Below are 23,815 nucleotides of genomic sequence, written 5' to 3' on the forward strand. Positions count from 1 at the left end.
TCTTATAAGTATATCTCTAGTGACACATGATTTCGCTCATCTAGGGGAAATGATGAACAACATAGACTGATGAACAAGAACAGAATCAGAAACAAGGAGGCATCGATCGGACTATCGGGCCTCAGAGGGAGGATAGGGGAGGGTGGGGGGAGGGGGGAGAGATCAACCAAAGGTCTTGTGTGCATGCATATGAGCCTAACCAATGCTTAAGTTCAACAGAGGGTTGGGGCATCCATGGGGAGGGGTGTGGGATGGGAATGGGGGGATGAGGACAAACATGTGACACCTTAATCAATAAAGAAATTTAAAAAAAAAAAATTAAAAACAGAACTACCATATGACTCAGCAATCCCACCTCTGGGTATTTATCCAAAGGAATCAAAAACACTAACTTGAAAAGATGCAGTATGTTAATTGCTGCATCATTTACAATATCCAAGATATGGAAGCAATCTATCTAATAAAGACAGAATATGCAAATTAACCATAACTCTACGACGAAGATGGCAGCGCCAACAGCCAATAAGGAGGGAATATGCAAATTGACACGACAAGGCAAGAGGCCGAAAGGCGGCTCTGGCCTGAGCGAAGGTGTTGCCAGCAGCCAGGGGAAGGAAGCCCTATTCTTGCATGAATCTTCATGCATCGGTCCTCTAGTGGATAAGTAAAACGTGGTATACACATACAATGCAAAATTATTCAGCCATAAAAAAATAATGAAATCTTATCATTTGTGACAACATGGATAGACCTTGAGAGCATTATGCTAACTGAAATAAGTCAGACAGAGAAAGACGGATACTATATGATCTCACTTATATGTGGAATCTGAAGAAAAAAATTCATGCAGAGAAAAATTGGTGGTTGCCAGAGGCAGGGAGTGGGGAGTGAATAAAATGAGTGAAGGTGGTCATAGGTACAAACTTCAGTTCTAAAATAAGTAAGTCCTGGGAATGTAATGTACAACATGGTGACTATTTATAATAATAAAAGGGTAATATGTTAATTAGACCAGACGAAGCTGGGTCTGGAGTGAAGCCCGGGTCCCGGGTGCTTGCCGGTGGCCGGAGGGAAGCTGCCCGGGTCCCAGGTGCCTGCTGACGGCTGGAGGGAAGCTGCCCAGGTCCCGGGTGCCAGAGGGAAGTCGGTGCCGGCAGCCGGGGGAAGGAAGGCCTACTCTTGCATGAATTTTCATGCTTTGGGAGTCTAGTAGTTAATAATACTATACAGTATACTTAAAAGTTACTCAGAGAGTTGATCTTAAAAATTCTCATCATAAGAAAAAAAGTTGTATTAATGGATGGTACTAAACTTATTCTGGTGATCATTTGCAATCTATAAAAATATCGAATTATTACTTTGTACACTTGAAACTAATATATGTCTATCTATCTATCCTAAAAAGAATAAAATACTCAGGAATAAAGTAAACCAAGGAGGTCTATCTATCTAACTTACAATGAATAAAATACTCAGGAATACAGTAAACCAAGGAGGTGAAAGTCTTTTATACTGAAAACTACAAGAGTTTGCTGAAACTAAGGAATACACAAATAAATGGAAGGACATCCCCTGTTCATGAGTTGGAAGGTTCAATATTGTTAGGATATCAGTACCACCAAAAGTGATCTAAAAATTCAAAGCAATCCCTATTAAAATCCTAATGACATTTTTGCAGAAGTAGAAAACTCCATCCTAAAATTCATATGAAATATCAAGTGATTCTGAATAGTCACACAATCTTGAAAAAGAACAAAGCTGGAGATCTCACATTTCCTGATTTCAAAACTTACTACAAAGCTACGATAATCAAAACGGTGTGATACTGCAGTAAAGAAAGACATATAGATCAGTGGAATAGAATAGAAAACCCAAAACTAAACCTTCATATATATGGTCAAATGATTTTCGGTAAGCTTGCCAAAACCACTCAATGAGGGAAAAGACAGTCTTTTCAACAAACTGTGTTGGGAAAACTGGATATCCATATGCAAAGGGAAGAAGTTGGACCTTTACCTTAAATCATATACAAAAATGAACTCATACTGGATCCAAGAACTAAATGTAAGAGCTATACCTACAAAACTCAGAAGAAAACGTAAGGGAAAAGTTTCATAACACTGCATTTGACAAAAAATTTCTTAGATACAACACCAGATGCACAAGTAACAAATAAAAGAATAAATAAGTTGGACTCCATCAAAATTTAAAAACTTTTATGCATCAAAGGACACTATCAGAGTAAAAGAGCAAGTCTCAGAGTGGGGCAAAATATTTGCAAATCATATATCTAATAAGTCCTACATCTCAACAACAAAAAACAGCCTGATTTAAAAATGTGAAAAGGACTTAAATAGACATTTCTCCAAAGAAGATATACAAATGGGCAATAAGCCATAAAAAGATGTTCAACCTCATTAATCATTAGGTGTGGGATAACAGAAATATGTATATTGGTCTCTGCCCCCAGTTCCTGGTACAGAGATCCTAAAACACTTGTAATTTCCTTAGTGATAAAAACACTAGGACAGTGATGGGCAACCTTTTGAGCCTGGTGTGTCAAACTTCGCCAAAAAACTGAGCATAACTCAGGAACGGAGTCTTGGAGTTAGAGTCTAACTCCAAGACTCTAGTCGCAAATGTTTCATCCTCAGGAGCAGCAAATGTTTCATCCTCGGCATACGGCCGCCTCAGCGGCCGCGTGTCATCAGAAATGGCTACGCGTGTCAGTGCTGACACACGTGTCATAGGTTCGCCATCACTGCACTAGGACCATCTCTTGTTCTGATATTTGGTCTTTGACCCCATCCCTGACTCAGGGTTCCTAAAACCCTTGTAAGTTCCTAAGTGATAAGAGCATTAGGAGCACTTTTTGTTGCACTGAGGCAACTCTGGGTGAGCTCTTGGCTGGGAGCTAGTCACCAGAATGACCAGGCCAGGATTAGAAGCTTGGAATTTTCAGCCCAACCCCCCATTCTCCAGAGAGGAAAGAGGGGCTAGAAATAAAGTTAATGATTAATGATGCCTACCTGATAAAGCCTCCATAACTGTCCCAAAAGTAGGGGGTTCAAAAAACTTTCAGGTGCGTGAACACATCCACCTATCAGGAGGGTCCCCAACTCCATGGGGACAGAAGCACCTGCAGTCAGGACCCTCCTGACCTCACCCTATATATGTCTTCATTTGGGTGTTCATCTGTATCCTTCATCATATCCTATATAATAAAGAGGTGATATGCAAATTAACCCTCACTCCGTAACGCCATCACAAGATGGCGGCATGCACTGCGGAGGCTGGGTTCCCATAACACAAGATGGTTGTGCCCACAGTGGAGGCAGGGGTTCCCGTAACGAGCCATACCAAGCAATCAGCAGGGACCTGAGGCTGCGTGGTACTGGGCTGGGGGAACTCATGCCGCGCCCCCCGTCTGGCGGGGCTTGACAAGGGACCTCAGGCTGCAACCCCCACCCAGAGGAGCTTGACGAGGGCCCTGAGGCTGCGCCCCCCACCCAACAGGGCTTGCCGGGAGACCTGAGGCTGTGCCCCCTGCTTGGTGCCAGGCCAGGGGACCTGAGGCTGCACCCCCCTGCCCGGCGGGGCTTGACGGGGGTGGTGCCAGCCGGGTCTGGATCTTGCGCGATTTTGAGGCGCACACGGGTGGGTGGGGACTTTACTCTGAGTCCCGCGGCGTGCCCCAGACACTGACAGGAGGAAGATTTTCATATACATTTTACTGATTTTCTTTCATCTTAACACTTCTATTATAAAGGGCAAATAGCAATAAAGTATTTCCTCTAATTAATTCCCTTTTAATGTGCACAAATTTCGTGCACCGGGCCACTAGTACTTTAATAAACTGGTAAATGTAAGTAACTGTTTTCCTGAATTCTGTGAGCCACTCTAGCAAATTAATTGAACCTGAGGAGAGGGTCATTGGAAACTGATTTATAGTCAATTGGTCAGAAGCACACGTGGCAACCTGGATTTGGGACTGGCATCTGAAGAGGAATGGGGGCAGTCTTGTAGGACTGAGCCCTTAACCTGTGGGATCTGACTCTAGATAGTACCAGAATTGAGTTAAATTATAGGACAGCCATTTGGTGTTGTAGAGAAATGCTTGTTGTGGGGAAAAACAACCCACATTTTGTCACCAGAATTGTCAGAAGTGAAGTGTTCTGCATGAAAGTAAAGGAGACACAGAAGAGGAGAATGGTAGATTTTTTCCAATATAGTAGGGAAATTCAAATCAAAGCCAAATGAACCACTTCACACCCGTTTAGGGTGGCTATTATTAAAAAAACACACACACAGAGAAAATAACAAATAGTGGTGAGGATTAAATGAGTGAGAACCCTTGGCATCACTGATAGGAATGAAAAATGGTGCTGTAGCTATCATAAATGGTATGGAGGTTTCCTCAAAAAGTTAAATATAGAATTGCCATGTGATATAGCAATTCCACTTCTTGGTATATACCTAAAAGAACTGAAAGCAGGGACTCAAATCAATATTTTTACAGCCATGTTCATAGCAGCATTATTCACAATAGCCAAAAGGTAGAAGCAACCCAAGTGTCCCTCAATGGGTGAATAAACATAATGTGGTATATACCTACAATGGTATATTTATTATTCAGCCTTAAAAAGGAAGACAATTCTGACACACACTACAACATGGATGAACCTTGAAGACATTATGCTAAAGTGAAATAAACCAGTCACAAGAGGAAAAATAGTGTTATGATTCCACTTATATGAGGTATCTATAGTAGTCAAGTTCATAACAGACAGAAAATAGAATGGTGAATGCCAGGGGATGGGTATAGGGGAAAATGGGGAATTAGTATTCAATATGTATGGAATTTCAGTTTGGAAAAATAAAAAAATTCTGGAGATGGATAGTGATGATGGTTGCACAATGTGAATATAATTAATTGCTATATTATACACTTAAAAGTGTTAAAATGGTCAATTTTACTAGAATAAAAAAAGTACCATACTAAAGCTATCTCCCAGGAATTGTGAGAGTCAAGTAAGATCTATATAGAAAAGCTTTGTAATCTATTTGGCCCTTCACAAATATTAGCCTTTTGATCCTTGTCCTTCTGTTTACCCTAACCTGATACCATTATTCTCATTCTCTATCCAGCCCAGCAGCACACTTTTGGAGTTTAACTGCTGTCCAGTGATATCCACCTTTATTTTTCTAAACCCTAGATTGCACATGCCAAAGCAATAGCCTCCCAGAGTTCTGGTAATGAAACAGAACATGCACCCAAATAGACAAAAGTTTTAGACAGGCAAGCCTGGTGGGTTCTAAGGAAAAGAATCAGACTTCCTTTCCTTACTCAATTTTCCCCAATGCTTGGCTTGGAAGCAGTACTCATCAGCAACAAGAGGTCGCCATGCCATTACCAAGATCAAGGGAAATCTTCCTCTAATTAAGTTGACCACCTAAGTCCTTTCCCTGCTCCCAAGCAACATATCTCACAAGGCAACCTTTAAGCTGGTGAAGAATCCTGAACCTTCTGGGAAAGGAATACAGGAAATGTATTCACTGAGTATGAATTGAGAAGAAAAGTAGTTAGGTAAGAAATAAAAAATGAAAATGCTAAAATTGAAAACCAGAATTACCAGTTTTGATGGATTGGACAACTCTCTGTAGAGTAGCTTCAGAGCTGAACCCTTAAATATTACCAGAAAGTACAGTATTGCTATAGTACTAGGGTGATAACACAGTAGTATAAAACTTAGGAATGTTGTTTCTTTTGGGAAAGCAAGCCAATTGTTTCATCCAGATACTGACCAGGATCTCTGTAAGCATTCATGTGTTCTCTGGGGGCCCCAAGTTTCGTTAGGCGCTGATCACTGAGTATTTCTCCTAACATTGGTAATGCTACAGTGCCTTCTGGGATCTTTTTCATGCAATAATATCTGTCCAGGAGTTGCTGCCTTTCCAGGGGGTCAAGAATAAAGTAGTACTAACCCCAATCTTAGAAGTCTGACCTTTTATGGCCAGGAGAAAGTATGCAGGGGCCTGATGCGGCGGGGGCCAAACATGGCGGGGATCTCCCTTTTCCGCGTCCCGCGTGGCAAGAAAGATGAACGAACCGGTTCTAAATGGAGGCGGCCAGGGATTGAGAAATAATAGAAATAAAGAAAACAAGGCACAGAAATAGATTCATGAAGCTGGGGCTGGGTGGGACGCCATCTTTCCTCTCTCATGGAGAGGCAGCATGACGACGACGCTGAGCCACCCAGCAGGTTTATTTTATATCCCAGAAATCCAGGAAGTAACACCAAAACTTAGGATCAAAGGAGCTTATTTGCATTCTTAACTAGGCCCTAGCATTATTGGATTTACATATCTAGTCCCGCCCCTGCTGACACCTGGGCTGCTATGAAGTCAGAACCGATTAACATGTCCAGCCTTATTGGGGAAGCATGTTCCCAGGGCGTGACTCGGCCTAAGCCCTGAGTTCAGCTGATGATAATTAAGGAAATGCCCAGGTGCCTCCCAGGCGGCCCTCTACAAGAAAGAACCTAAGTCTCTGTGCCCTCACACTCTTGAATGTCTTTGCTTCCTTCGATTTTACGTTATCTAAGATTCTTAGCATCATCAACACAATTGGATACAAACTCAGAACTTATCCACAAAACTTTCTGCCAATGATCCACAAACCATGTCTGCGGTTTCCCAAATTCTTTGATTCTCCACTATGCGCCCTTTCTCTTCTGCTTAAAGGTCCCAAATAACACCTATCCCATATATTGAGTCCCATTTGTGTAGAAATGCACCTTTCCTAGTTTTCCCCCTACCTCTTCATTGTGCACCTACATCATTGTGTTAACTGAGGCTCAGTCATAACACCTACAACAGTGTCATCCCATCTTGTCTTCATTTTGCTATAACTGGGAGGCAAAAGAAATGTGTCACTCTGGAAGTGTCCCAGTAAATGGAAAAAGACTCTCCTGGACAGCAGACACTGAGGTCATTAACAAATGGCCTATAAGTGAAACTCTATAAAAAGGCAAAAGTTTAGAAAATATGCCTTGCACCCACCTCCTCTTTTATAACAGTAGAGTAGGGATGGTTGATGAAGTGATAGAACCAACATCCATTCTCCACAGAGTAACTGCAATGGAACAATCCCTGGCTAAGTGCCTCAACCTATTCCTGGGTGGTTCATTATTGTGAGTCATTGATCCACCATCACGAGGTCATATACTCTTAAGTTCTTTTCCCTCAAAATGGTAATAAAATATGTTAAACCATCCACATTTTCTCAGTAATAGTGGGAGGCAGTAAGCATTCGGTCTCTGGAGTCAAAGCAACCTTAGTTCAAACTATGCCTAAGCTGCTTGTTGTGTACCACCAGTTTCCTGTTCTAATGAAGAGGCAAAAAGGGCTAATTCCAATGTAGCCTTGATATTTGGGGCTAGTGATCTGAATCCAGGCCAGTAAGCTCAGTGTACATTCCTGATAACCTATAATTAAGTCACTACCTCTTTCCCAGACACTGGTCTTGCAGAACCGGTTACAGAGGCCATTGGACTGTGGACAGTACACTGCCCAGAGGGAGGGCTCCTAACTCTGACGCCAGGCCAGACCACCAGATATGGCCTGGAGACCCCCAACACCTGGGGGCCTTCTTGCAAGGCCCGCGAAAAGGACCGGAAGCATAATCCATGCTTGTGGGACAAAGATCACAGGGAGGGAGATATAAGGGAGGGCCCCATGCGTGTTCCTTTACTCAGATTTGGAAGGCTGTTCCCTGAGTCCGCTGGCGTTATTAAACAGTGTCCCTCCAACTTCCTCAGAAGCGTCCTTGGTCTTCTTGGTCTTCTGCAACAGCTGGTTCCCTGACCGAGAAACCAACCGAGCTTGGCATTTTTTTTGCCTCCCGTGAGGGGACAGGGCTTGGGGCCTGGGGGCGCGGGACAGGCCTCTGGAAGGCGCGCCCTGCTAATTTTAGCAGAATTGAACCGGGGGACTCCTGGCGCTCCCGGACCTCAGCCCAGCACCCGGCCGGTATCTGGAGAAAGTGGACGGACACTTCTGGACCTGTCGACAGAATCTGTAAGGTAGGGGCCCCATCAGTTCAGCCCACTCCAGTGAGTGGAAGGGGGAGCTTGATCACCTCCCCAGAAGTCATAGGACTTCATCAGGAATCGGGTGGAATGTGTTTTTAAACTCTGAGTGAATGTCTGGTGAAAGTGTGTGAGTGTGGAGGGAGAGGGCCTGCCCTCTCTTATCCTTTGTGTGGCTCCACGACCTCAGTTACGGAGTCCGAGTGGGCCCCAACCTGCGGTTCCGCGATTTGTCATATGGCATAACGGTGACTCACCCCCACGTGGAGGTGACCAGGCCCGGGGTTTATACGGGTGCACCTTAGCTAAGACAAATCTAAGCTCCCAAGGGACGCGGCCAGGCGGGCATCTGAGTGAGGATCTGTGAAAACAGGTCACCCCCTCCCTTGTCTGTCTCGCGCCACCTATCATCATGGGGTCGGGACAAAGTAAACCCACTGTTCTCAACTGCATGCTGAAAAATTTTGAAAAGGGTTTCAGTGGAGACTATGGTATTAAAATGAACCCCAGAACACTGAAGAAATTCTGTGAAGTAGAATGGCCAGCCTTCAGGGTCGGCTGGCCCTCGGAAGGCTCCTTAGATAAGGGGCTGGTCAGGGCAGTGTGGAATGTAGTCACAGGAGATCCTGGACACCCAGATCAGTTTCCCTAATAGACAGCTGGTTAGAAATTGCTCAAATCTTGCTGCCTTGAGTCCGGTTCTGCATGTGTAACAAAGGACAGAGTAAGGTTTTAATAGCAGAAGTGAAGAGGCAGGGCAGGTGCAGACTAAGGAGAGGCAGGCAGGAGAGGAGAAAGCAGAAGAGAAGCAGGTAGGAGAAAAGAAACAGGTCCCTCAGAAGGGAACCCAACCCTCTGTTCTGCCAGGACCTCCTGAGGAAGTCCCACCAGTGTTACCACCTCCATATGTGCCACAGGCAGCACCAAGTGCTCCCCCCGCTGGTCTGGAAGGTCCGGAAAGTCTAGAAACACCACCTCCCTCCATCTCTCCTCAACAGGGCTCTCCAGAGCCAGTTGGGCAGCGCTTGCATTCAGCCGATCAAGGGCCCAAGCCACAACTGGCACATCAGATGCCTCTAAGGGAGATTTGGGGTGCCCAAGTGCTTGGTGAAGATGGGACCTTGCAGGAGGGAAGGCCAGTCTATTATTATCAGCCTTTTACCACAAGTGACATCCTTAATTGGAAACATCACACCCCAGCTTATTCTGAAAAACCTCAGGCCATGGTAGACCTCCTAGAAACGATTTTCCAGACACAACAGCCCACCTGGGTGGACTGCAAGCAGCTCCTTTTCATGTTCTGTAACACTGAGGAGCACATGAGAGTAGTATCAGAGGCTCGGAAGTGGCTCCAGACCCAGGCCCCGGCAGGAATATTAGATACAGACAGATGGGCCAGGGAGGCCTTCCCAGATGAGGAACCTGATTGGAGCCCGAACTCAGAAGATGGAAGGACCAGGCTAGAAAGATATCGGCTGGCCTTCCTCCAGGGGGGCAGGGCTGGAACCAAGAAGCCCACCAATATGGCTAAAATCTCTGAAGTTTTCCAGAAGCCTGACGAAAGTCCAGCAGCTTTCTATGAGAGACTATGTGAGGCATACCGAATCTACACTCCCTTTAACCCTGAGGCCCTGGAAAATCAGACCATGGTAAATGCCGCTTTTGTAGGCCAAGCCCAGCCTGATAGCAGGAGAAAATTACAGAAGCTGGAAGGGTTTGCGGGAAAGAATGCCACCGAACTGCTGGAGATAGCCAACAAGGTTTTCATCAACCGAGACAGTGTGGCAAGGAGGGAGGAAGAAAAGAGAATACAAAGAAGGGCCAATATAATAGCAGCAGCTTTTAGAGGCTCAGGCTCCCAGACAGATCAGAAAGGGAAGCAAGAATACAGACCAGGGGGAAAAGGAAGACTGAACCTGAGACGAGACCAGTGTGCCTATTGTAAGGAGACAGGACACTGGAAGAATGAATGTCCCAAACGACAAAGTAAGAAAACTGGACCCCCTTTTCCACCCAGTCGCTATCAGCCAGAGCCACCTGAAGCAGATCTCATTGGGCTAGCAATGGCTGATTCTGACTAGGACAGACCGGGCTCTTTTCAGCTAGGCCCCCACGAGCCCATGGTCAAAATGAAAATTGGGGGCCAGACTGTGGACTTTATGGTTGATACAGGAGCTGAGCACTCAGTAGTCACACAGAAAATAGCACCTCTCTCAGGAAAGGTCACCATTATTGGAGCTACTGGGGATCAGACTCGTAGACCATTCTGCCACCCTCGCCGATGCCAACTTGGCGGTCATCAAGTAATTCATGAATTCTTGTACTTGCCAGACTGCCCGGTGCCTCTAATGGGTAGAGACCTTTTAGCCAAAATGGGTGCAGAAATCACTTTTGCTCCAAATGGCTCAGCACAGCTTCGCCTAAGTGAGGAGACCTCCCCAATGATCCTGTCTCTAGCAGTGCGAAGGGAGGAAGAATGGAGACTTTATGCCCCCCAGTCAAAGGCCTCACCATTAGAACCGGAATTAGAAAAAGAATTCCCACTGGTCTGGGCTGAAGGAAATCCTCTGGGCCTGGCTAAGGACCATACCCCAGTGCTGATTGACTTAAAGCCTGGGGCACAGCCTGTTAAAATCTGCCAATATCCAATTCCGAGAGAAGCACGCCTAGGAATCCAGGTCCACTTAGACCGGCTGCTTCAGTGGGGACTGTTAAACGATGCAGGTCTCCATGGAACACGCCTCTCTTGCCTGTCAAAAAGCCTGGGACTAATGACTACCGCCCTGTCCAGGATCTACGGGCTGTTAATGAGGCTGTTATAACCCTGCATTCAGCACTGCCGAACCCCTACACTCTTCTGGGACTGATCCCATCAGAGGCGGAATGGTTTACATGCCTAAATCTGAAAGATGCCTTTTTCTGCCTTAGATTAGCTCCTTCCAGCCAGCCTCTTTTCACTTTTCAATGGGAAAACCCAACTACAGGGGCCAAGGAGCAGTTCACCTGGACCAGACTGCCACAAGGGTTCAAGAACTCCCCTACTCTTTTTAGTGGAGCACTAGCATCTGATCTAAGTTCCCAGGACAGGACTTGGGGTGTGTTCTACTCCAGTATGTAGACGACCTCCTACAGGCCAGCTCCACACAAGCTCAGTGCTGGGAGGGAACACGAGCCCTTCTGAGACTACTAACTGAAACAGGTTATCGGGTGTCTAAGAAAAAGGCACAGATTTGTCAGAAAGAAGTCAAGTATCTACGCTTTCGAATCACCCAAGGGAAATGAAGACTAGGAACTGAAAGAAAGCAGGCAGTATGTGCCATCCCAGTCCCTAGCACCTGGCGGCAGATTCGGGAATTCCTGGGAGCGGCAGGATTCTGTCGAATCTGGATCCCAGGGTTTTCAGACTTGGCTAAACCTCTCTATGAAGCTTTAAAAGGAGAAGAGAAGGCACCCATTGACTGGGGTCCGGAACAGGAGAAAGCCTTCATCACCATAAAGGCAAAGCTCACTGAGGCCCCAGTACTAGGGCTACCAGATGTGACACGAGACTTTAATCTTTTTGTTCACGAGAACAGCGGGGTAGCCCTAGGAGTTCTAACCCAGGAGTGTGGACCCTGGCAAAGACCAGTAGCCTATCTCTCCAAGCAGATTGACCCAGTTGCCCCCGGGTGGCCCCCATGTCTCAGGGCCCTTGCAGCCACAGCATTATTAGTCAAGGAAGCGGATAAGCTTACCTTGGGACAAAACTTAAATGTAAAAGTACCTCATGCTGTTGTCACCCTGATGGAAGCTAAGGGGTAGCACTGGCTAACTCATGCTCGAATGACTCAATACCAAGGCCTGTTAAGCAAGAATCCTCGGGTAAGATTAGAAGCAGTAAGAACTCTTAATCCTGCCACCTTTCTACCTGTTTCTGAGGGGGCCCCTGAGCATGATTGCCTGGAAGTGCTAGAGGAGGTTTACTCCAGCCGGCCAGATCTAACGGACAGGCCCCTGCCAAACCCAGACTTGGTATTGTTCACAGATGGCAGCAGCTTCTTAGATGAAGGAAAAAGACGAGCCAGATATGCAGTGGTATCAAACTTTGAGACAATCGAGGCACAGGCCCTGCCTGAAGGATGGTCAGAACTTTGGGCCCTTGCCAGAGCCTTAGAGCTCAGTAAAGATAAGCGTGCCAACATCTACACTGACTCGTGCTATGCCTTTGCTACCCTGCATATCCATGGGGCCATATATAAGGAAAGAGGGCTCTTGACAGCTGGAGGAAAAGGAATCAAAAATCAGATTGAGATTTTAAAGTTACTAGAAGCAGTCTGGGAGCCCAAGGAAATAGCCGTCATCCATTGCAAAGGTCACCAGAAAGGGAAAGACTCAGTGTCAGAAGGAAACCAACGTGCTGATGCCGCAGCCAAGCTGGCTGCTAAAGAACAAGTGGCACCGTCACGGATCATGTTGGCCCCCGAATTACCTGAACCTCCAAACTACACTCCTCAGGAAGAGGAATGGGCCCAGCAAGAAGGGAGCAAGAGAACGAAGGAAGGCTGGTGGATACTCCCAGATCATAGGATCTATGTCCCAGAACAGTTAGCCCATAAGGTAGTCCTCCAGCAGCATGAACTTACTCATTTAGGGAAGACTGCCCTAGAAGCTTTGTTAGGCAGGTACTACCTAATTGCCCGTCTTCCCTCCTTGTGTGCCTCAGTCTCTCAATGTTGCCTCCTCTGTGCTCAGAACAATGCCAAACAGGGTCCTGTGGGACCAATAGGAGTTCAGCGCTGTGGGCAAGCTCCTTTTGAGGACTTAAAAGTAGATTTTACAGAAATAGGGCCTAGCAGAGGGAATAAATACCTGCTAGTTTTTGTTTGCACCTTTTCAGGCTGGGTCGAGGCATATCCCACTCACACTGAAAAGGCGAGAGAAGTCACTAAGACATTGCTGAAGGACATAATTCCACGGTATGGAATGCCTCTGACCATAGGGTCTGATAATGGCCCAGCCTTTGTAGCAGAAATAGTACAACAGGTAGCTAAGGCTTTAGGAATTAAATGGAACTTACATACAGCCTACAGGCCTCAGAGTTCAAGGAAAGTAGAACGCATGAACCGGACTCTAAAGCAGACTATGGCTAAGCTATGCCAAGAGACAACCTCACCCTGGACAGATATCTTGCCTCTTGTACTTCTGAGGGTACGCTGTGCCCCAAGGGCCAGGGTAGGTTTCTCTCCCTTTGAAATTCTATATGGTAGACCCCCTCCCTTAATTCGGCCAAAGGGAGATTTGGGGGAAATAGGGAACTTAGAAATCCAGAAACAACTACAAGGACTTGGAAAAACTGTCTTTGAGGTACACAGATGGGTTACTGACCGACTACCCATCTCTTTAGGAACAGCAGTACATCCTTATAAACCTGGAGACCAGGTTTGGGTAAAGGACTGGAAAAAGGAGCCCCTCACACCTATCTGGAAGGGATCCTATCCAGTCATATTAACCACCCCCACAGCTCTTAAGGTTGCAGGACTGAATACCTGGATCCACCACTCCCGGGTGAAGGCAGACCACCAGCCGAGTGATGCCCAGCCTGAGTGGAAGGTGACCTCTGACCAGAAACACCCCCTGCGGATCACCCTCAAGAAGACAGCGGACCTGGCCGATCAACCTGCTCCAAGGAATTTAGAAACGCCCTGCTGAATTCTCCCTAACACTAATCTTTCTTTCTTATCTCCTCCTAAAGGTAATATGCTCTGGTATTTCTGGATAATCATTGGTTTTATCTTTCTAATAATTCTCATTTTGTCTTTTTATGAGTGCCGCCGGAACCCAAGACTAGTACCTGGACGGGAACTCATCTGTTCTTGCTGGAACACAGAAGCACTGTAAAACTACTGCTTCTCACACAGCAAGGAAACAAAGGCCTCATCATGGATTGCTGGACTGCACCTTGTCATGCTATCCTTGGCTACATCTGCCTTGCAGAAATAGCCATAATACTGCTCTTTGTCCTAGCGGTTCACTGTTTTGGACCCCACTGAACATAAATAGAGGGAATAACACGTTCCCACTAATAATATTAGCTAGCACATACATGCCTCCCATAGGAACCACTGCCACGTGTCCTTGCTTAGAAACTCACTACCCAAATATGCTAGACCGGGTAGCCTATGGGAAAGCTCCATCAAGCCAGATTTTTGCTAGCTATACTTATCAGCCTGCAGCATGTTATGACTCCACTACCAAATGCACGTGGGGGGGGGGGGGGGATTGTATTGGATGGGAAAAATGATAGGACCTGTCACAGCCAATGTGCAGCTAATTAATGTTGCTCCTATTTGTTTCAGCAGTACCCAAGGCCAACATCCAACAGGTCGCCACCCAGATGAACTATGCAACTCTATCCTCAAGGCTGAAACCACCTACCCCGGTGCTCCTCTGCAGGAACATTCTACGTGTGTGGAACCGCTGCTTGCCTCTGCCTGCTTGCAAACTGGATGGGAATGCCTTTAAACTTCAGAATTCCCTACACGGGATGCTAACCCCTTTTTCATTGTCCCTTTTCAGCTGGAAGTAGTTAAGAGTGGTCGTCACCCATGTTCACCATAACATCCCGTAGTCGTTGTACCACAAGGCTAAGAGAAGCTTGTGGGACAATGGGGGGAATGAAGAGGCAAAAAGGGCTAATTCCAATGTAGCCCTGATATTTGGGGCTAGTGATCTGAATCCAGGCCAGTAAGCTCAGTGTACATTCCTGATAACCTATAATTAAGTCACTACCTCTTTCCCAGACACTGGTCTTGCAGAACCGGTTACAGAGGCCATTGGACTGTGGACAGTACACTGCCCAGAGGGAGGGCTCCTAACTCTGACGCCAGGCCAGACCACCAGATATGGCCTGGAGACCCCCAACACCTGGGGGCCTTCTTGCAAGGCCCGCGAAAAGGACCGGAAGCATAATCCATGCTTGTGGGACAAAGATCACAGGGAGGGAGATATAAGGGAGGGCCCCATGCGTGTTCCTTCACTCAGATTTGGAAGGCTGTTCCCTGAGTCCGCTGGCGTTATTAAACAGTGTCCCTCCAACTTCCTCAGAAGCGTCCTTGGTCTTCTTGGTCTTCTGCAACACTAATGCTTTCAGCCACTCCGCCCCATCACCACCATACAGCACACGGAGCCCAAGGGCTAGACAAGAGTAAACAGGGGTCTGTTCTCCCTTTACCTCCCCAGCTAAGTGTTAAGGCTCTGACGTTGAATGCCCCTCATTCTCTCATTCTCCTAGGCTGCCTCCACTCTCCCTTCCTCCTTACACTCACAGTTTTTACAAGACAATCTTTTGCACGCCCTGGGGCGGGACCAATCACTTCCCTCCCCTAAGTGGGCTTAATTAAAACCAAAGTGCCACCCTTGTTAGGAAATGACTTCCCTGTTACCTTGGTAACGCCGTTGCTGCAATCCTTATTGTGGTCAACAATTACTTGTATTAGCCTACGAAAAAAAATGAATAATTAAAGATTCTATTCTCCCAGAAACACCAGAATCGGCTCAGAAGGGAATTATTCTCAGTCTGCAAGAGGTTACGCTAAGGAAGACGTAAGGCACGCCTCCCGTGACGCAATGACGCCAGGGGAGGTGCCCAGCGTCAGCCCCGCTCAGGCGTTTCCGGTTCACGCGCTGGACGGAAGCGTGTTGGTCGTTAGGCTCACGCGCAGTAGGGAAGTGTGCCCGGGCAACCGGAAGCCACGGGAAGAGAGCGATGGCGGGTTTGAATGTGAGAGACCCTGCGGTAGATCGTTCTCTACGTTCGGTGTTCGGTAAGAGGAGTTAGGTGTTGCCAAGCATCAGGGAGGGACAGAAAGAAGCAGGGAGCTGCGAGGAACGCCCCCTGCACCTCTTGAATCGCTTTGGGAACCTGTGATAGGTCAGGGGTACAGCTCTACCTGCCTTTCTTGTGGGGCGGCCAAGCTGATGGACTCGTGGGTAAAATGAGACTCGTGGGTAAAATGATGTTCCCCTTCTCCCGAGGTTTAGCATCCTTTCCACGATGTGGTTAAGGAAGTTAAACTAGCGTTCAGCTTCTATGTGTTTCTCCTTTCATTGATTTTCTAGCTTCAATTATTTTCTAGAAGCGAGGGCGCTTAGCAACTGTCCCATACTACTTTTAATCTATTTTAGAACATATTGTGCTGAGGTTATAGATACTTGAGTCCACTTCCCACCCTCTTATCAGGACTTTTCATTCTGTGCTTAAAGCCCCTTACATTTTTAGTTTGTCGATAGTGGTAGGGGCCACCTGGCGTCTTAAGGTGGATAGTAAATGAATGTATAAACGAGTAAGACCTCCTCAAAGAAATCTTAAGGAGGATCGAGTCTATTCTAAGTAATCTGCCGAAATAAGTTGTTTTTAAGTATGTGTGGTGATTTTAAAGCACTGTTTGGAAGGGCCATGGCAAAACAGTACAGAATCATTTTAAACATCTTCCACTATATCCATGGTCATTCTCCTTTGTGGTGTGTGTGTAAATATGGACATATGAGTCGGTTTTAAAAATTACAGTATAGATTCTTTTAGTAGTTATTGATAAGACTTGCACACCTTCAGGTAGATACCAATGCCTAAGTATTTTCACCAAAGTTAAGGAAAATCTAACTCTTTCTTGTCTAATCAGTCTGTGAACTGACATTTAGGCGTGTCTACACCTTTTGTATTTACTCTCAGTGGTTTATTTCTCTTGCAATTAAAGTCAGCAAAAATTGTAATCCTGTCTAAGGGAGTACCATGGAACTGGGATTGGAAGAGCACTGTATTTTGAGCCAGTTGTTACATTTTCCATGATATAAGAAAATACTGTTTATTTTCTTACTAAAGATCTAGTTTACAAACTCAGAATTTTAATGTTATCTATTTTCTTCCTTAGTGGGGAACATTCCATATGAAGCTACTGAAGAGCAATTAAAGGACATCTTTTCTGAGGTTGGACCTGTTGTTAGTTTCAGGTATGATTCTCTTTTGCTATTTGGTAGGAGTTTCTTAAAAATTACCACAAATTTGGCCCTTAGAAATAATGGCAAGATTTACTGATGATTTTGTACACACATTCTTCTTTTTTTTGTTTGTAACAGCTTTATTGAGATGTAATTCACAGACCATACAATTCACATTCATTTTTACTAAAAGATACATTTTTGGGAATGTAGGCAGCATTCAAAGTTTATGCCATTTTCAGGTATGCCCAGGGTTTACTCTCTCCTGAGCCCCTTCTATGTTTCATATGCACATATGTTCAGCTTTAGCATCAGCCAGGTATGTGTAACTGGTTTTGAGTTTTCTCCAGAATCTGCTGCACATACCCACAGTCAAGCAAAAAATGTGCCTTCTCTAACAATGACTACAACCTCAAGCTAGTGGAGTTGTGAGCATTCCCTACCCAACCACCCCTGTGATTGTCACTTCTACTGACAACACTGCTGGGTGTGGACTTTTTCTACCACACCAAATTGAGCAAGCCCCCTCACTATTGATCCTTTTGACCTGTCCTATCTTGTCAACTGAGATGAGAGAGGGATTCATTTTTTAAAATGTTTATGAATGTCAATTATAATTTTAAAATAAAAATTTTCATTGTTTAAAACATATTTCAGTGAGGCAGTCAGGCTGATAAAGTTATTTGCCTTACAGTTCACCAAATTTGAACAGGGCAATGTTTGCAGGATCCCTGTGTGTATGTAACATTTATGCCTGATACTTGGTTCTGCTCTTCAGGTTGGTATATGATAGGGAGACAGGAAAGCCAAAGGGTTATGGCTTCTGTGAATACCAAGACCAAGAGACAGCACTTAGTGCCATGAGAAACCTGAATGGGCGTGAATTCAGTGGAAGAGCACTTCGAGTGGATAATGCTGCCAGTGAAAAGAACAAAGAAGAACTGAAGAGTGAGTATAAACCCAAGTTAGTAGAGATGTAACAATGAAGATTTTCCATTTATGGTATGTTTTAGCATCTGCTTAAATGGTTATCCACACAGCTTCTTTACTTGACCCACCTGAGGTACCTGCACTGGGAAAGTGTATATCTTTGAGAAACAAGGTAACGACTTTAGAAGTCCTTCGGTTGCTAAGGAGTTAATTCCATTTGAAGATGAATTCAGGCTCACTAAGTGATTAGTAGTACTAAATATGTCCTTGGTGTTTGCCACGCCAGTAACTATGTTGCCATATCTGTAGCTGGTGGAGACACTAAGGCATTCTTTTGGCTTTTTTTATGAGATGGTAGATCCAGAAATTCCATTGTGAAATTAGCATCTTTTTTTTGTTTAAACCTTTTGCTTCGGAAATTACTTGTCAAAGGAAATTGATATGCTTAATCACTAATTTAGGTTAACATTGTCCACCTATATGACCCTAGTTCCAGCTTTACTCTAAGAGCAAAAAATACACTCTGTCACTTTCTTCCACAGAAATAAGAAACTAGCAAATCACTTATTTCTCAGCTCCAGAGAATTTAAAGTTATCATCGGATCCTTACAAGCCCTGGAAAGTAGATATTTGAAATGATTTGCCTCTTTATTTTGCCTCTTTTTAACTTTTTTGTACTTTCTTCCCGATCAGGCCTTGGCACTGGTGCCCCTGTCATTGAGTCACCTTATGGAGAGACCATCAGTCCTGAGGATGCTCCTGAGTCCATTAGCAAAGCAGTTGCCAGTCTTCCACCAGAGCAGATGTTTGAGTTGATGAAACAGATGAAGGTGGGAGGAGGCATTAAATTATGAATAAATCCAGTCACATCAAATTTTCAAGAGTTATTGATGAAGTAAATGGAAATGATTCCATGAGCTCAAGTAGAAGGTGTGCCTGTTGACCACCTTGCACCTTTACTATTACTTGCACCTTTACTATTCCATATGTGCACAGTATATTTTGTGCAAAGAGCTTTCCATTTTTGTACACAAACCACACCAACATAATCTGGCTGGGTTTTTGTGGCCCATTGATAACAAATGTAGATATTAAAATGTGAATTTTTTCCTTAATGATTATATTATGGTATTTGAAATGCCTCTTCCTTCTCTTGCCTGCTGTGACAGAATTTTGTGTGCTATGCAAAAATCATTGCATTTCTCTGATGTGAATAGTTCTAAGTCACTATTGATTTCTAAGCAATAAGTATTGAACCTGATGATGATTCCGTGTATCTTCTCAGCTTTGTGTCCAGAATAGTCCCCAGGAAGCACGGAACATGTTGCTCCAAAACCCTCAACTGGCTTATGCTTTGCTACAAGCACAGGTAGTGATGAGAATTGTGGATCCAGAGATCGCCTTGGTGAGTGCTACTGGTTCTTTTATGGAAATACTGAGGTAAACCTTGAGTAGGGGTAGGAACTACTTGATTGCTTTGTTAAACAGACAGCTCATAGATTTGTCTTTTTACTTTTTAGAAAATTCTGCATCGCCAGACAAATATCCCAACACTGATGTCAGGCAATCCTCAGCCAGTCCACAGTGCTGGACCTCCCTCAGGAGCCGGTGTGCCAATGAATCAGCAGAATCCTCAGGCCCCTGGGGCCCAGCCTATGGTATGGCTTTACTCTTTAACATTTCTTTTATCTGTCTTATAATGTCATTTTCTTTTTAGGAGAATATATTGAAAGAAGAATGGACAAGAGCCAGAGATGGTAATTTCAATTTTCAGGCATAAAGGTAGTTTCCAGGTTGCAGACTATGTGGCATCTGAATGAATATAGATTTTATGCCAAGTTTGTAAAACAAAGAAGTCCTTCCTATACACACTTTTTATAAGCTAATTTTGTGTGTCTGTGCATGTGTAGCACTGTGGTTGGCACTTTGTTATTTTATATACACTGTATAATTTAATACTTTATTTAATACAGTGATTATATGAGGTGGCACTCTTATTATCTCCATTCTTACCAATGAAAAAAGTAAAAACTTAGCTTTCTAAGTATTACACAAAACCCTGAAGCCATAGAAAATCAGTACATTTGAAAACTGAAGAATTTCTTTGTGGAGAAAAAGACATAAACACCAAAGACAGATGACAAATTGGGAAAAGTATTTGCCACATATGTGGACAACAGGGTTATTATTTAAGAGCCCTTAATCATCTTTAATCATGTTTATTGCCACACTATAATAGTGAACAATTAGAAACATCCTAAATGTACATCAGTGAAAGAATGAAGAAAATATGGTATATTCTACAACAGTTAAATAAACTACATTTGTCACGATGAATGACTTTCAAAAACATAGTTCTATATAGCAGTTAAGATGAACTACTATACATGGTATCAACACAGATAAATTAAAAACATAATACCATACCAAAGTGGAAATAAGTGAATGTGGAAGCATTCCCAAAATATGGGATATATATCTCTGCATATATCCCAAATATATGTTGAGTGAGTTATAAAGACTATGTTCAGTATATAATGATTTACATAAAATTTCAGAACACCAATAAGAATTCTTTTTTTTTAATTTTTTTTTCTTAAATATATTTTATTGATTTTTTACAGAGAGGAAGGGAGAGGGATAGAGAATTAGAAACATCGATCAGCTGCCTCCTGCACACCTCCCACTGGGGACGTGCCCACAACCAATGTACGTGCCCCTGACCGGAATCGAACCTGGGACCCTTGAGTCCGCAGGCTGACGCTCCATCCACTGAGCCAAACCGGTCTCGGCACCAATAAGAATTCTTAAGTGGCTGTCTAAGGGATACAGGGTGCAGTTAAGGAAGACCATATGGGAGATTTCATTTGGGCATATAATTTATTTCCTAAGCTGTGTGGTTAATTTTGTTTTCCATATAATTTATCCGGAATTTTTCATGATATGCAAAAAAGACCTAAAGTTAGTAATTACATTACCAATGACTCAGTAGAAAAGTTTGCAATGGACATAAACAGTTCACAAAAGTGGAAATACAAATATGTATTAAATACTAGTGGCCCGGTGCACGAAATTCGTGCACATTAAAAGGGAATTAATTAGAGGAAATATTTTAATATTGCTATTTGCCCTTTCTCTGTAATAGAAGTGTCCAGCCAGCCCCACCCCCATTGGGCGACACCAAGTCCCATCTGGCCCCACCCCTGTCAAGCCCTGCCAGGCGGGGGACACAGCCTCATGTCCCGGGGCGGGGGGCACAGCCTCAGGTCCTCTGGTCCCGGCCCGGCGCCACACAACCACAAGTCCCTGCTGATCGGGCGTTACGGTGTCACAGCGTGATGACCATTTACATATTAGCCTTTTATTATGATACTAGTGGCCCGGTGCACAAAATTTGTGCACATTAAAAGGGGATTAATTAGAGGAAATAATTTAATACTGCTATTTGCGCTTTCTCTATAATAGAAGTGTCAGAGATGAAAGAAAATTAGTAAAATGTATATGAAAACCTTCCTCCTGTCAGAGTCTGGGGCATACCACGGGACCCAGAGTCAAGTCCCTCCCACCCACATGCACCTCAAAATCACGTGAGACCCAGACCTGGCCGCCGGCCCCCCCCCACACATTGGGCTAGATCCAGACCCAGCCAGTCCCACCCTTGTCAAGCCCCGCCAGGCAGGGGTCGTAGCCTCAGGTCCCCTAGCCTGGTGCCAGGACGGGGGGGCGTGGCTTGAGGTCCCCCAGCCCAGACCGGGGCAGGGGACGTGCCTTGAGGTCCCCTGTCAAGCCCTGCCAGGTGGGGGACACGGCCTGAGATCCCCTGTCAAGCCCCGCTGGGTGGGGGGCATGGCCTGAGGTCCCTCGTCAAGCCCCGCCAGGAGGGGGCGGGTGCAGCCTCAAGTCCCCTATCAAGCCCTGCTGGGTGGGAGCGCAGCCTGAGTTCCCCCGACCCAGCACTGGGGGTGCACCTTGAGGTCCCCCGTCAAGCCCTGCTGGGTGGGGGGCGTGGCCTGAAGTCCCCTGTCAAGCCCCACCTGGTGGGAAGTGCGGCCTGAGGTCCCCCAGCCTGGCGCTGGGGCGGGGGGAGCAGCCTGAGGTCCCCTAGCTTAGCACCAGGATGGGAAGCGCACATTGAGGTCCCCTGGGCATGGCCTCAGGTACCCTGGCCTGGCACTGGGGTTGGGGGTGCGGCCTGAGGTCCCCCAGCCTGACACCAGGGCGGGAGGCGCAGCCTGAGGTCCCTTGTCAAGCCCTGCCGGGTGGGGGGGGCGCAGCCTGAGGTCCCCTGTCAAGCCCTGCCTAGTGGGGGGTGCAGCCTGAGGTCCCCTGTCAAGCCCCACGGGGGCAGGGCAGGGTGTAGCCTCAGGTCTCTGCTGATTGCTCGTTAAGGCTCCTTATGGGAACTTGGCCTCAGCTGTGGGTACAGCCATCTTTGTGATGGAGTGATGATCAATTAGCATATTCCCTCTTTATTAGATAGGATGTGAAAGTGTTCAACCTCAAAAAAAGATAAATGTAAACAGAAAGTACAAAAATCTAACATTTTTTACCAATCACATTGGCAGAGGCAAACCACTTAGATAGATCATACAAAGGTTTAAGGCGGGAGTCGGCAAACATCTGTAAATGGCCCAATAGTAAATATTTTTGGCTTTGCAGGCCATGGAATCTTTCCTAACTACTCAACTCTGCCATTGGAATGTGAAATCAGCCACAGACAATACGTAAACAAATGTGTGTGGTTGTGTTCCAATAAAACTATTTATGAAATGAGGCAGTAAGCCAGATTTGGCTCATGGGCCATAGCTTGCTAACCCCTGCTGTAATTAAACATTTTTTTTCAGAAATGCAATGAAATTAAAATTACCTGGTCCAAAAGTAGCATAATTGTAAGTGGCATATCCAGGATCTAAACCTGGTTCTGTTTGACCTCATAACCTGTTTTAATACAGTGTTCTGTTTGAGAGTTTTATTTGTGTTCTCTGACAGTATTATGTGATTTTTAAAAATATAACTTAGTTTTTACTCTTTCTTTATTAAGCTCTTTCTATTCCAAGGGACTGCTTTCTCTGGGGAATATATAGATTAAAACAGTCCCTTTCCCTCTAGGAGCTTTAATGTAGCATTAAAAAAATTAACATTCCCCCCAAACCAGAATTATATCTCAGGACAGGGATGAGAAAAATTAGATTTTTAAAATTTCATCTTAAAAATGCAGACTGCCAGCAATTTCTTTATAAAAATGTCCTAGTCTCCTCTCTTTCTCCTTGGCATTTTTTCTTATTGCTAGGCCCCAGTCATGAAGTCAACAATAGGTGCTACAAGTAGCCTCACCACACAAATAAGACTTGTCAATCTTAGCTTTTAGAATATGGTCCATCTTAACTGTGTTATAACCAGGCTTTTCATCTGTATTGCATCTTGTATTCATAGTTTGCATGATACATGCTATACAAAAAGGACATTTGGTAGAATATTTGGGTTGTCAGCTTGAAGAGTTCTTTAAAGTCATAGACTTTGTGTGTTGAGTCTCCACTGAGATGTCTATATACTTTGATTTTTCTCCTGGTCAGGGTGGCATGCATGTTAATGGTGCACCTCCTTTGATGCAAGCTTCTATGCAGGCTGGAGTTCCAGCACCAGGACAAATACCAACTGCTGTAACAGGACCTGGCCCTGGTGCCTTAGCTCCCGGCGGTATGTTGCATTTAGAGTCTTCACCATTTTGGTATTTTGCTAAAGTTTTTTTATTGCAAATGGGATAGATCTTGATATAAAATTAATATACAACTAGGAAATATGTATCCAAGGTGGAAGAAATA

The 23,815-nt window shown here is 44.9% G+C and overlaps 1 protein-coding gene and 1 long non-coding RNA gene across 5 annotated transcripts in view; one reads left to right on the forward strand and one right to left on the reverse strand.

Annotated features, from left to right (window-relative positions):
- Positions 1 to 15,649, reverse strand: part of LOC307095737 — a 105,834-nt gene extending 90,185 nt beyond the window's left edge. For both annotated transcript variants that reach the window (XR_013813220.1, XR_013813221.1), the window contains exon 1: positions 15,512 to 15,649. This is a non-coding gene — a long non-coding RNA (uncharacterized lncRNA). The remainder of the gene's footprint in view (positions 1 to 15,511) is intronic.
- A 96-nt stretch (positions 15,650 to 15,745) lies between these two features.
- Positions 15,746 to 23,815, forward strand: part of CSTF2 (cleavage stimulation factor subunit 2) — a 36,420-nt gene continuing 28,350 nt past the window's right edge. For all 3 annotated transcript variants that reach the window (XM_079765208.1, XM_079765209.1, XM_079765207.1), the window contains exons 1-7: positions 15,746 to 15,892; positions 16,997 to 17,075; positions 17,842 to 18,011; positions 18,687 to 18,823; positions 19,279 to 19,398; positions 19,514 to 19,651; positions 23,567 to 23,690. In XM_079765208.1, coding sequence (XP_079621334.1) covers positions 15,835 to 15,892; positions 16,997 to 17,075; positions 17,842 to 18,011; positions 18,687 to 18,823; positions 19,279 to 19,398; positions 19,514 to 19,651; positions 23,567 to 23,690 — 826 coding nt within the window. In that variant the 5' untranslated portion in view covers positions 15,746 to 15,834. The remainder of the gene's footprint in view (positions 15,893 to 16,996; positions 17,076 to 17,841; positions 18,012 to 18,686; positions 18,824 to 19,278; positions 19,399 to 19,513; positions 19,652 to 23,566; positions 23,691 to 23,815) is intronic.

The sequence above is a fragment of the Cnephaeus nilssonii genome (assembly GCF_951640355.1).
Source record: "Cnephaeus nilssonii genome assembly, chromosome: X".
Classification (NCBI taxonomy): Eukaryota; Metazoa; Chordata; class Mammalia; order Chiroptera; family Vespertilionidae; genus Cnephaeus; species Cnephaeus nilssonii.